General features: G+C 37.7%; 1 protein-coding gene across 1 annotated transcript in view; it reads left to right on the top strand.

Moving 5' to 3' along the window:
* Positions 1-14,470, top strand: part of LOC134203937 (ATP-binding cassette subfamily G member 4-like) — a 93,152-nt gene that overhangs the window by 48,733 nt on the left and 29,949 nt on the right. The window contains exons 5-6 of the mRNA XM_062678773.1: positions 978-1,045; positions 1,250-1,364. Coding sequence (XP_062534757.1) covers positions 978-1,045; positions 1,250-1,364 — 183 coding nt within the window. The remainder of the gene's footprint in view (positions 1-977; positions 1,046-1,249; positions 1,365-14,470) is intronic.

A 14,470-nucleotide genomic window follows, 5' to 3' on the forward strand; every position in this document is an offset into this window, starting at 1 on the left:
CATCGCATATTGCAAACGGAATACATATAATTAATCAACTCAAAATACTCATTATGGCAAAATGTCGTAAAAATGTCTCTTTGCTCCATCTTTTTACTGCCTTGCATTAAGTAGATACCCGCTTTGCACAGCCATTGCGTTCCGTCATCGTGAAGTTCGTAAAACATTTTCCTGTTTTCGCAGCTCTTCCTCGGTGTTATTGTCGAGAACATAAACAACAATCCGAATATGCTGCCAGTCGCACTGTAAACACACAACGGAGGTCTGTAACACCCTGTCCGACTCGAGTCGAGCAAAGTCGCATGCACATTTGCAAATTTTTCTTGTTAATTTATTGTTCATGTGCAGGAGAAGTGGGGCATTTTGGACTCCCGTTGAGGTATCGTATCTGATTTTCGAATGATTGTTACATTACATGTCTTTTTACGGAATATGCGATTTGAAGCATTATGGAATCGAGTGTTAGAATAAAAAGATTCTTATAATACCCTAGGATTCCCTATGTATCATGGGTTGGTTCTGCTAGTTAGATGGGCAGCGGCTGACTGCTTGTCTGCCTTCGACTGGAGGTTACATTGTTGAACGAACATTGGTCGCGTATCTGCTCGCAAGTCGCAACTACTAGCCCGGTGCGATAATCCCCAATGAGTCGGCTACTCAGACGGACTTGGCTATTTAAAGTTAATTTTTTTTATGGATCGACATTAAAGTACCTTGGCCAACGCCTTTTCGATTTTTCAAGAAGACTCACTTATTGCTATTTACTAGACAGCCCCTAAGTGCATTAAAATGGCGCGATGTCCACATCGTACCGTGTGGATACTCAAACAGCAAAAATGATGATTGACAATCCCTTGACTGAGTAATGGTGGTTGCTAAACAATGAAAATTTGCACTTATGTGTCCGGCCGGGGGTGATAAGACGGTTTGCGGACGAAAGCTACAGGTGTCTTCATTCCAAGTCTGTATACCTAAACGAAACGTCCGTTATCAAGGTCTTATTTGTGCTTCCCTCGGTTTACCGTGTTCGATGATTCCCAAATAGGTCAACAACAACGTTTGCATGTGAACAGATGTCCAACTGCGCTTTTATTTATCTGCGTTCATTTTCTGGTTTTAAGCGCTTTCATTATTAGCGATACAGTTATCGGGCATCAGCGACACTAAATCAAAGCACAGCACAGATGTTTGTTTTCGCGACTGTATCGAATACACTGCTAATAACAATGGTTTTTCTTCTGGATTACAGGTCGGGATATCCTGAAGAACATCAATGGAGAGTTCCGCGCCGGTGAGCTGACGGCGATCATGGGACCGTCTGGAGCTGGGAAGAGCACACTGCTGGATATTCTGGCCGGTTACACGTGAGTGTCTAATTGTGTGCTCTAAGAATTATTATGAGCGTGATGTTAAACTAGTTGGCTAATGGATGTAACAGTACTGATAGAATTTGCGCGGGATTTAGCTAAATTAATTAGCAATTGGGTGTCAAATTATGTTGTTTAAGGGGATGTTAAGAAGGTTAGTACGAGTAATGGATGCCAACTCAGAGTCAGACCTCTATCGAACACTGCACATTTATTTGCTTAAAATATATTTTATTATCATCCAGTGACAATGAACGTTAGTCAAAAAGTTTCACGCTTTGATTGTGTGCTGTTCAATAATTATGGTCTCTATGCCTTACTTTCACATTCATTTGCTTAATACTTGTTCGCGCCCTAACGAGCGGCTTTGCATCTGTTGATTTCAAATAATTACTTTCGATTATCCCGCCTACTTTGAGTAGGACTGACCGATCATCTTTTTAATAATAATTTTCAACCGTCTAAGACGAATTAAGTACTCTGCATTTAATTCCACCAATTAATTTTCGATATCTTTGCAGATACGTCTTTCGACCACAACTGTGTGGTCGTTTTCAGTGTCTCGTACTTGATTCGACTTATTAATGCAGTCGAGTCAAGTACGAGACACTGAAGACGACCACACAGTTGTGGTCGAAATACGTATCTGCAAAGATATCGAAAATTAATTGGTGGAATTAAATGCAGAGTACTTAATTCGTCTTAGACGGTTGAATACATTCCACTAAAAGAGCTTTATATATTTTTCTAAATTTTCTTTTATTGCAATTGTGAATCCAATCGAACTGCACTGAACGGCGTAACAAATTACAAACAAGTCTAAACTGGAACTTTAAGAGATTCCAATGGATTGCAGTACAGCTCTGCATTAAAACCTGGCAAAATCTGTATAAAGTATGGGCTTATACAAATTCGGAAGATTTTGATAAAATCACTGTTTTGAATCATACACAATTTTGTATTATTCCAACACTCTGTTCGAATAAAAACCTTATACAGAAAATTTGTTTATTGGGTGAAAGAATTGTAAAAAAATGAGTCAAGTTGAGAATCTTAACTATTATTATTTTAAAACCTCATCGAATTTCGTGTAATTCCACTGAAGAATCATTATGAATCCCATTTCAATGGTTTTAAAAATAATTTGGAATAGATTTAAATCATTCAGTTATTTTCATTTCATTTAGTTTCCAATTTGGCATCCTCATGGATTCTATTAAAAAAAAGTTACAAAACAAAATCGTGATGGAGGTAGCTGGGCTTTATTTTCTTTTCAGTCTACAAAATACGTACAGATGGAATCAAAGAATAAATTATGAAAATTCAGATCCAAATGGCTACTAACACTTTTCAACTTTTTGTGAACGCGGCATTAAAAGGACGCAAGTGTGCATCAGGAAAAAAGCGGCAACGCAGCGTCGCAGTGTGCACTACGCTGCGTGGGTAGGGCCGAAGAAACGCTACGTGGGTGTCGGTCCTAAAAATCAAATGATTTTTTATTCTGTAAATCATTAGAAATCTACAAGGGCGAATAATCAATATAAAGGTAAAAAGCCCAAAACAAAAAAAAAAAGAAATCTACAGACACTAATTATGTACTATGATCAAATAATTCGATTATATTGGGGGCGAGAATGTAATTGAAATGCCTATATCGCCTGTATCACCTCCACTTTAGCATATTATACGGCATCATATACGATCTTGTGTTGACTGGGGTGTGGTCTCTTGCCGCCGGCTATTATTAGATAGTAGACAATAGGTTGATCGAAATAGTTGTCCCATTCTTGTGATAAAAAAACGAGTATGATCTCTATTGGATTTTATCTACTTGATTACTTGAGTAGTTTAAACCTTGAATTTTATTTGTAGAAAACTGCTAGCTATAAAAAGGCTGCGTGAACATAATTAGAAGACCACATATAATTGAATTTAGCCAGCGCGGTTTTTTGTTGTGGTAAAATATATTCAATTCTCGATTCTTGCCTAAAATATGTTGGAATATACAGGGAACATAATTGGCTGACGTGTCTGAAAATTGATCAGCAGTTAAGTCAAGTACGAGACACTGAAGACGACCTTACTGTTGAGGTCGTAATACGTATCTGTCAAGGTACAATTAAGTGGTGGAATTAAATGGGATTGTACAAACTCGTCTTATGACAAGTTGGTTAAAATTTTTTGTTAATCCGAAGTTGGCTAGGTGCCTAGGTGCCAACAAACATGTTCAGCTACTTGTGAAAAGAAGCGGCATCGGGTCCTAAAATAAAGAATCAATATTCGATTTTCCTTCATGGAACGACAAAAGTCGAAAGAACATTGTTTAATTTGAAATTTAAAAATATATGAAAAATGCTTCTACAAACAGACGAAGGGTGCACCGATGGGAAATCCGCTATCACCGTTTTTGTGCGAACGACAATTAAACGTAAAAACACATGTTGGTGTCTAGAAACAGAGCAGTGTAGCTATATGTGATATTTTTTGAAAATTGTTTGCAATTTAGTATTTTATAAACTTTTATACAATTTGTATTGAAAGGAAAATATTGAACAATTCTCCCACTTTCATAAAAGTTACAGCCTTTCAATTTACACACTTCAATGTTAATACAGACATCGCTGAATAAAATTTGAATTAGAGCCACAGATGATTTTTTTTATTGTAAATACAGATTTTGATTTGGGGCCCTCCTTAGCCGTGCGGTAAGCCGCGCGGCTACAAAGCAAACCACACTGAGGGTGGCTGGGTTCGATTCCCGGTGCTGGTCTAGGCAATTTTCGGATTGGAAATTGTCTCGACTTCCCTGGGCATGAAAGTATCATCGTGTTGGCCTCATGATATACGAATGCAAAACTGGTAACTTGGCTTAGAAACCTCGCAATTAATAACTGTGGAAGTGCTTAATGAACACTAAGCTGTGAGGTGGCAATGTCCCAGTGTAGGGATGTAATGCCAATAAGAAGAAGAAGAAGATTTTAATTTGGTAACCCTGGATTTATTTTCAATAATGTGGATCAAAACCATCTGTAAGGGTTGGGGATGAAATATCGACGTCAGTTGTTAGTTTATATGGATTGAAGCAAGATGATACACTCTCGAATCTAATGTTCAATATAGCGTTCAATCAACGTGGGTTCATTAGTGGTGGTGGTAGTAAAATGGTGCTGGATGGTGAAAAATGGAAGTGGTAAAAAAAATTGTGTATCTTGGAACATTAGTGACGTGCGATAATGATGTTACCCGCGAGGTGGAAAGATGTATTGCAGCTGCAAATAGGGCTTCGTAACCAGTTTAAGTCCCGTAGTCTGAAAACATGCGTGCGTGTACAAACTAACCCCCACTGGCTGGCAGTAATGTTGTGGAAGAAAGCTGTCTGTTTTAAATAGTTTCACAGTCAGATTTAATCCGGGAGTTAGAAAGTGCTAGCTCTACTGCAGCTCCAGTGACTTATTTCAGACTGCCTGCTATTTCATGACCAGTCCGAGGTCACTTTTGCTTACAATAAGCCCCGCTTGTTTATCCTACCATTATCAATTGGATAATGGATGCATAAGCAAACTTCCGAATTATACAATCCAGTTCGTAAAACGTAAACGTATAGCAAGAACATAATGAAACAATCTCACCAAATTAATCCATTTTCAAAAAATGAGAGAGACTTTTAGCTCCCATGGAGCATCCACATTATACACATTTTTTACGTATATTGCTTAGAATAAATCACAAAACCGCAATTTTACAATCAGAACGCTCGGGCAAGTTGCGGTATACCTATCCGGAAGTTTAAGAAACCTTAAACCGAAAAAAACCCTAGGTGTAGCACTAGCCGAAATAAAAAGTTTACGATATCGAAGACAAAAATTCACTGCCAGAAAATCAAACGCAGCCGACCGTGCGCAAGGCGTACTTCGATCCTCCTAGTCTCTGAGTCTGCAAACGAAAACAAAACTTGCGCTGTATACTACTCTGATTTTTCCGGTGGCTTTATACGGCCATGAAACATGGACGTTAAAGGAGGCTGATCGGAGAGCTTTCGGAGTGTTTGAGCGTAAGGTGCTGCGGACAATACTCGGCGGTAAACAAGAGAACGGTATCTGGCGGTGTCGCATGAATCACGAATTGTACCAGGTAAATAAAGGGCTGGATATTATTAAGCTTATACAATACGGCAGACTACGCTGGGCTGGTCACGTTGTTCGTATGCCAGAAGAACGTCAAGCGAAGATAATATTTAGTAGATAATCCGAAAGAGGCCGCAGGCTTCGTGGAAGGCCGCGTATACGATGGTTTTTTGTTGTTGAAGAGGAACTGAGGGCGCTTAACGTTCAGGGCGACTAGTAGGGATTGGCCCAGGATCGAGTCTAGTGGAGAAGGATACTCCATTCGGCGTAGGTTCATCGAAGAGCTGTAGTCCATCAAGTAGTAATGTGCTTCTTCAATCACCATCAGCAACCTCTCAATAGTTTCGAGTCTTGCGAGAAAAATCTGACTTAAGAGCTGCTTCCTTTGAAGAGGACTGGTACGATTCAATGATTCGCCGCTCCACCATCGATGACTGTCAGTGTTGTCGCTGTTACTTGCTGCGGGTAGAACTGCTACCGAACGCCGTCGACTGATCTCCTTGAAATCTCGAATGGTAAGGACGCGCACGCGAGAAACAAGGCTCTTTTTATGCACACAGAAAAAGAAAGCGGTCGGACCTCGGGTCAGACAGTAAATGTGGCAATGCGATATCAAAATGTGCACTCATATCGTTTGCCGGAAGGGCGGGGCTTATGGTGTTACTTCATTGATGATCGAACTAGCCTAGCGGTAAGATGCGCGGCTATAAAGCAAGACTATGTTAGGGTGGCTGGGTTCGATTCCTGGTGCTGGTATAGGCATTTTTCGGTTTGGAAATTGTTTCGACTTCCCTGGGGTTTAGTGATGAACTTTATTTTTAATTTAAAAATCACTTTAAAGAAATAAAAAAAAAAAGACTTCCCTGGGCATAAAAGTATCATCGTGTTAGCTTCATGATATACGAATGCGGTTAATAACTGTGGAAGTGCTGAATAAACACTAAGCAGCGAAGCGGCAATGTCCCAGTGGGGGATGCCAATAAGAAGAAGAAGAAGGAAGAAGAAGAAGATGATGATGAAGAAGAAGAAGAAGAAGAAGAAGAAGAAGAAGAAGAAGAAGAAGAAGAAGAAGAAGATGGAAGTCGGAGGTAGCAGCACTCGTGAATTTTTTTCGCATCGTCACTACGTTTTGTTATCTTTGCAGATACGTAGTTCGACTGCAACTGTGTGGTCGAAATACGTATCTGCAAAGAAAACCAAATTAAGGGTATGCGATAAGACACTTTTTCCTGACGGAACGAAACGAAACAAAATTTGAAATGTCTGTGTTGATTCGAAACGAAACAAAACGAAATATAGATTCACTTTCGAAACGATTCAAAATCAACGTGCAAAACTACACACTTTATTTTAGTTCGCCAGGCATGAAGCAATAATTTTCTTATACAAAAACTTGTAACAAAAGGATATCATTTCCTTCCAAATTCAACCTTTTTAAAGGAGGTTCGGAGACCCATAGTCTCGACGTCAACTCAACGAACCAAGCTATTGCCTGTTTTTCCTTGTATATGTGTTTGTGCATATGAGACATGCAAAAATTGTTGTCAAATTTTCATTCTCAACCGACTCCAATTAAGTGCAAGAAACAGCTGCTATGGACAGTATGAGCCGTTCACGCCCTTATAGTTAATTTAGGATTAGGAGAGGAAATTAGTTTGATACTCACTATTATAAGATTATAAGAGGAATGCTCTGCATCTCCGTGAGCGCCACGGGAAAGGAATCTTTGGTTTGTTGAAAAAGTAATTCATGTGAAGCCACCTTGGTAAGCGACTAAATATTTATTGTAAACGAAGTTATTTTGAAAACTCGAAGACGAAAACCGTGTTTCAAATCAATCCAACGTAAAATCATGTGCTTCGTTTAATGTTTCCTAAGCCTTCTAAATTCTTAAGCGGTTCTTAGTCATGCGCCTAAACCTTGAGGCATAAGAGGTAAAGAAGTGCCTTTAATAAAAAAAAGAGGCGCTCTAAAAATACTTCACAAGGGCCTCAGGAATCACGCCACGACTTTGCCTCTTTGACAAAGTTGTACTGATCTAATTCATATCTGATTATATTTACACTCTGAGCCTGACGTCTTAAATATTGAGTCGGATCACTTTTGAAAAAAATGGGATAGAAAAGTTTAAGATATTTTTCGTTTTCTGTTGGACATTTCTTACAAAATACCGAATACGTATTTGAAACGGTGCCAGTGAAAGTGGTACATGTCACATTGAACAAATTTTACAGGACGCATTTTTTCAAAAACTTCGAAAATGAAATTCAAAGTTGTAATTTTCTGCAACTCAACTGTACCAACGTTATGACTGATGTACCTAAAGGTAGTAATGAGAAATATGCGAAGTTTCTTGACAAATACCATCTTGAAAATCAAAATAGGGTTAACATCTGTTGCGCATACTCATAACCAGCATAAGACCAGAACAGTGTCATGAGTTCTATCCAAACGTTTCTTTACATTACTGAATAAATGTAGTGGTACTTCCCGTTTACATGCCACTAGAATGGATATATCGTCCTACTGGTTGGACGCTGAGACAGAGAGGTTTCACCAACATTCCAGAATATAACAAAAATCATGCTACTATTCTTTCAGCTTATCTTATATTTGGTCGACGATGGTCCGCTCAGAAACTGAGAAATTTTTATATAAATAAAAATAAAAACAGCTTTACCTTTTAAATTTTGGCTTTATGAGAACAGAATAAGCAAGAGAACTCGTATACTATAGAAAGCGTTTAACAATAAAAATAAGCTCTAACTGTAAACTTTTATTACATTAACTAGTTCAATGCTATCCATTTGAGTTAAAAATAGCTTTATCCTTATATAATTTGATCATCATGCATAGTTTAGAAGCGAAGAAGTAGTTTTCTACCTGTGTTACTCTCATCATTAGTTCGGGTCTCAAAGAGGCTGAAGACCCGTTTCATTCAATTCAAATCCAGCTTTATAGAAGATAATGAATGTGCATTTTAAGAAGCTTTCGATAATCAGGTTTTTTGTTTTTCAAACGTATGCATATAAGGACTTGCGTATGCATAAAAGATAAGCTCCAAAGCACTGATACATTTAACAACTAAACTAAATTTTCTGAATAAATTTTTGTGATAGTGTAGTTTATTTCTCCTTTTTGCCTTTCTCGTATACAAAGTATACGTAAAGGCTATATGATCACTCCAAAACCGAACTTTTTATAGAAGGCTCGGAGACCCATAGTGTTATATACCAATCGACTCAGCTCGACGAATTGAGGTGATGCCTGTATGTGTGTGTGTGTGTGTGTGTGTGTGTGTGTGTGTGTGTGTGTGTGTGTGTGTGTGTGTGTGTGTGTGTGTGTGTGTGTGTGTGTGTGTGTGTGTGTGTGTGTGTGTGTGTGTGTGTGTGTGTGTGTGTGTGTGTGTGTGTGTGTGTGTGTGTGTGTGTGTGTGTGTGTGTGTGTGTGTGTGTGTGTGTGTGTGTGTGTGTGTGTGTGTGTGTGTGTGTGTGTGTGTGTGTGTGTGTGTGTGTGTGTGTGTGTGTGTGTGTGTGTGTGTACAAACTAACCCCCACTGTCTGGCAGTGATGTTATGGAAGAAAGCTGTCTGTTGAAACAGTCAGATTTAATCCGGGAGTTAGAAAGTGCTAGCTCTACTGCAGCTCCAGTGACCCATTTCAGAGTGCCTGGTATTTCTTGTCCACTCCGAGGTCACTTTCACTAATAGTAAGCCCTGCATAAATACATTCAGATATCAAATGGATATATGCAATATATTTATACTTCCGGATCCAGATTTATATCCATGATACATCATAAATATACATCGCTGAACTCAGACCGTATTTAGTGAAATCAGTTTTTATATACATATATATTTTTTTAAGTATGGAACGGACTCACCATATTTGAAACTTTCCAATCCATCGTTTGTGCCTGACCTTTTTGATCCACCCATAATCATTCTCTATAATCTTGAAGACTAAATCGTCTCAATTATATATTAGTTGGGTAATTGTCGGGATGAATCATTTTCTGGACTTCAGGATACCTCGAAAACCTTACGAAAACCTTTCCGGTCCTTCCCCTTGTAATTCAGATTCCCGTTCTTTCCCTTGAACTTTGATCGGAGGACGATTTCCTTGGCAGCGAGATATGCTAGATATCGTGCTCCCCTATCATCCTCAGTTGCAAGAAGGTACCTGGTCACAGTCACGCGGATTATGTGGGAGCCAAGCCATTACCTCATAGATTACCAGGAGTGTTAATAGGCAATTATCCATCTTATTTATTTTTCATCCGTCCAATACAAGATTATTTTCTTCTTCCTTGAAAACTTTCTTGCAAGTCTTGAAAAATTTGTCTCGACACGACAGGTAAAATTTTTCGCGTCCAATGTTGGTGTTTTGATGTGTGACCTAAAAAGGCTGTTCCGGTGAAGCATATAGAAAATAATTTGGCTGCAAGGGCAATAGCAGCGATCCGTCACGGAATCTAATCGCGTTAAAACACTTCTCCACTCCCGACGCAAAACTATCATTATTAAATAAACAAACAAAAAAACACATTTTCCTAAAAAACACACAATTAAATGATGACACACTATCAGCCGAAAATTATAGAAATCACGAAATTCAGGAAAAAACATCGCGCGAGAAAAAAATTGACATGCGGTTTCAACCGCGGCACACTACGATTTTCAGGTGATGTCTGTATGTGTGTGTGTGTACAAAAATGTGAGACACACTTTTTGGTACTTAGCATTATTCGAGTTGCAGTCGATGCAGATTGCGGTCTAGTTGTTTCCTATTGAAAATTGGCCCGATCGATCATTGCGTTCCAAAGTTATTGAAAAAACATTGTTTTTCTGCCAAGAGTCCCCCCTTGGAAATTTTTTTTTCAAAAACTAAAAGAAATTTTTCTCTCTAAAATTGCAGCAATGCATTCAAATGACCGCAAATGTATATGAATTGATGAAAAAAAAGTAAAATCTATCCCCCTAAAGTGTTATTTCGATCTCTCTTATGTGTTTTTCTTATCTTTTTAATGCGCGAGAAAGGCACCACCAACGCTAGGTGGATTGATCTGGGTTTTTTAAAGGGTTATAACACTCGTCCACTGAAAAATTTCTGTATCGTTACGTTTACTCCTGCCTGCCAATGTGTCACACCAGCAGATTTATGTGAAAATAAATTGAATATTTTTTTGGCACCAGGAATGTTCAATATGTTTGATCATCATAAAGAGCTTCACAGGGTCATAAAATCTGAAATTAAATAAAAAATATCAATAGGTATCAAAAGTGAAGAATCATTTTCTAAAGTTTTGATGTTCTACACACGTAATGTTTGTTTATGAAAACCAAATAACAGTTTGGCTGTTATTGACAACGAAGAACATCAATGCTTGCTTAGATATAAATTACAGTTTAGTGTTTGGAAGCAGTTAATGTCAAACTTTTTATAGCAGCCGCCATTATGGCGAGAGTGGAAAGCTGGATAAGCTGATTTTAGTGGGTAGAACTGTACTGCTCATGATCGCATATTTGTAACACTCGCATTTTTGTTCATTTTGTAGAAGGCCTGTGGATCGTTCAGTAAGCTCAATTTACTGCAGCTAATCCCACAACAGTAAAATTGGCTCTACTATCTTGCTTACCTGTGGTAAGCTGGACAAACGAAATTGCCATTGTGATATATACCAGAAGTTAAAAAGTGCATATCTCCAGATTTAGTTGTCAAAAATCACTTTTTCGTTATTCCTTACAAGATCTTGGTAAAAAGAAGCCGGTGGTGTTAAAACACAAAATCACCGAAAAAAGCCAATAAATTTGATTTTGATTTTAAAAAAATGGTTTATGTACCACTTTCGCTGGCACCATTTGTCGACTCAGAATGAGATGATGTAGTACTGCCGTAATCTGCAAAAGTGACGTATACGCCATTTTCCAAAAATGGTGTTAACGAGTACTACTCATCGAGCTTTTTAACAGAAAAATGGAAAACATGCCTGTTGTAAAATGGCTGTTACGTCACTTTTCCAGATTACGGCAGAGTAGGCGTTAATAGAAAAAAAAATAACATTAGGTTTTGAAAACAGCTTTATGATTTTGTTCTGCGGCGCAGCCAAAATTTTTGATAATACACGACCGTACGAGACAGTATGGTTTAAGTCTAAATTTGTTTCGAAATTCCGCGGAATTCCGTTAAATTTCGTTATAACCTAGTTTTTTCAGGCGAAATTTTTGTAATTTTACGAAACGAAACGAAATCAAGAAATCTGATTTCGCCATGCTCAAATTCCGCGAAATTCCGCGGAATTTCGTTTCGAATCACCTGAAACGAAATTTTTCGAAATACCGCATATGCTTAAACAAAATGTAGTGGAATTAAATGGAAAGTACTAAACTCGTCTTAGACGGTTCAATCAATACGCTCCAAAATTTTATTGCGTGAACCAGCAACCAAATTTGCTACGAAGCACCAAATAAAATAAACGTTACAGGTTTTTGTCAGTATGAATATGGAAAACCAGCAAACAATAAGTTTCATAATTTATTCGGACCATAATCTGTCCAACAAAGTGGATATGCCCGTCATAAGACGAGTTTATACAATCCCATTGAATTCCACCACTTAATTGTATCTTGACAGATACGTATTTCGACCTCAAAGGTAAGGCCGTCTTCAGTGTCTCGTACTTGACTCGACTCGAAAGTCGAGTCAAGTACGAGACACTGAAGACGGCCTTACCTTTGAGGTCGAAATACGTATCTGTCAAGATACAATTAAGTGGTGGAATTCAATGGGATTGTATAAACTCGTCTTATGACAGGTGAAAACATTCCACTAAAAAGCTCAAAATAATTTTCTTATCAAAGTGGATATGTCTGCTGGTACTCGCATATCAGTTCCACTTGGGTTTTTGAAAGTTAATTCCATAAATAGCATTTCATTTTATGGATCTTTTGAATAACATGATGAAATATGAGATTTTTTTCGAAAGAAATGTAACAAAATAGCAAACCAACGTTGTCCCGTATTGAGTGTACCCACATACCAGTCCAATTAGGAATTTACATAAGCTGATTGTTCAGAACTTAATTATTTTTCCAATGATTTAAAATGTTCAATAGTAATTTATTAAACAAGGAATAACTTACAATGTTATGAAAACTCATATGTGAATATGTACGTTATGTGGAAGATATTGATTACACAACCTCACTTGATCAGTACCGTTGCTGATGAAGAATGTTTATAGCCGCCAGACATTCTAAATACTCACGCTCCTCTAATGTGGACGTGTACAATACACATGTGGAAGTATTGGCTTGATAAATGGATTGCGAGTGATTTGAATATGCGTCCAATTTGGGAATCTCGAGCTCGTTCAGTAGCCGCTAGGTTGCGAAGGCCGACGGAGGTCCTTCGTAGCTTAGTTGGTTAAAGCACCAGTCTAGCGTACTGTAGGGTCATGGGTTCGAGTCCCATCGAAGGGAAAGTGGTTACCTCCAATACATTTTTCAAATCAATATCTTCCACATAACGTACATATTCACATATGAGTTTTCATAACATTGTAAATTAACGTCCAAGTCGGGTGGTTTAATCCCCGGAAATAGGCAATTACCTTTGATTGAACTGAAGGAATAACTTATCAATATTTCAATAAAATCGTAGTATGATTGAGATTTTTTTTAAAGTCTTCAATAGAAAAATCGATTTGGAACTTCATCGGCTATTATCTCAGTATGTGAAAAACCAGTTTCAAATGAATTCAACAACCGTTCAATTGAATATTTGTCCATCTGGCGGATATACCTATGTAGAAAGTCAGAGCAGCGGAATATTGAGCTTGCAGGACAACAAAGTAAAATTTCCATGAAGAATAAGAAATTTCTCATAAAAAATTAGGAAATTGCCATAATAAAGAAATCAGGGTATGAGCAATAAACAAATATATTTTTTCACAAATAATGCAAAATTTCCATAAGCAGTTTAGAATTTTCCACAAAACAAACATAAATTAGCACTTTTAAAAGCAGAAGCAATTATGAAAGAAGAATTTTCCATAAAGAAATCACAATGTTCCACGGAAAACATACACATTTTTTATGAATAAACTAAGTTTATCAATATTCATTTACAATATTTTCCACTTTTTGTTCACAGTAAATTGAAGATTTTCCAAAAACTAATCAATAAAGAGCAATAACAAATTAGACAATTTCCATGAAAAATACAAAAAAGCAATAAAATTGATAAAAATTTTCATAACTTTCAACCTTCCGGAGCTCGCACCTTTGTAAAAAAATACAACACCTCCGAAAAAAGCTCGCTTGTCGCTCACAAGCGCGGCAGGACTGCGTGAGTGATCCAGGACCATGCGAGTTCCTTTTTAATTTTTCAAGGGAAGTTTTTATTTGAGTTAAAAAACAAATCCTATTCTTCCTATGTGCTTGAAAGAAATAGATAATTAGGTGTCAGTAAGCTCTATATTTTAGCTTAAATCACAACATCAACGAATGCTCACCGACGAATAGAGTAGAGTGGGGCAAGAGTGCGCGTGGGGTAAGAGTACGTTTTCGATTTTTTGGAGTAATAAAAAAAGATAAACTAGCAACACTGCATCAGTTTGACAGGTATTCTGGCCAACTATTATCATGTGTAATTGTAAACGATTTGAATAAACAACAAGGGAGTTATGGAGTTAGATAACTTTTTGGTCATTTTGCTAAAAATAATTGGGTTTCCGCAACTAGTATTTCATTACCATATATACGTTCAATCAGATGAACATTATACCATTTTGATAACCTATTGTATAGAGTACTTTATGGTATTGAACATCAATCCGGTTGGTTTTCCAAGAAGTCAAAACCATTACTTGAATAATTTTTGGGACTGTGGGGTAAAAGTACGCAGGAACCGGTGGGGCAAGAGTACGCATATGAATCTTCAAGTTATGATGTCAAACCCGTATCTCCGGCCGAAA

The sequence above is a fragment of the Armigeres subalbatus genome, unplaced genomic scaffold (assembly GCF_024139115.2).
Source record: "Armigeres subalbatus isolate Guangzhou_Male unplaced genomic scaffold, GZ_Asu_2 Contig297, whole genome shotgun sequence".
NCBI lineage: Eukaryota > Metazoa > Arthropoda > Insecta > Diptera > Culicidae > Armigeres > Armigeres subalbatus.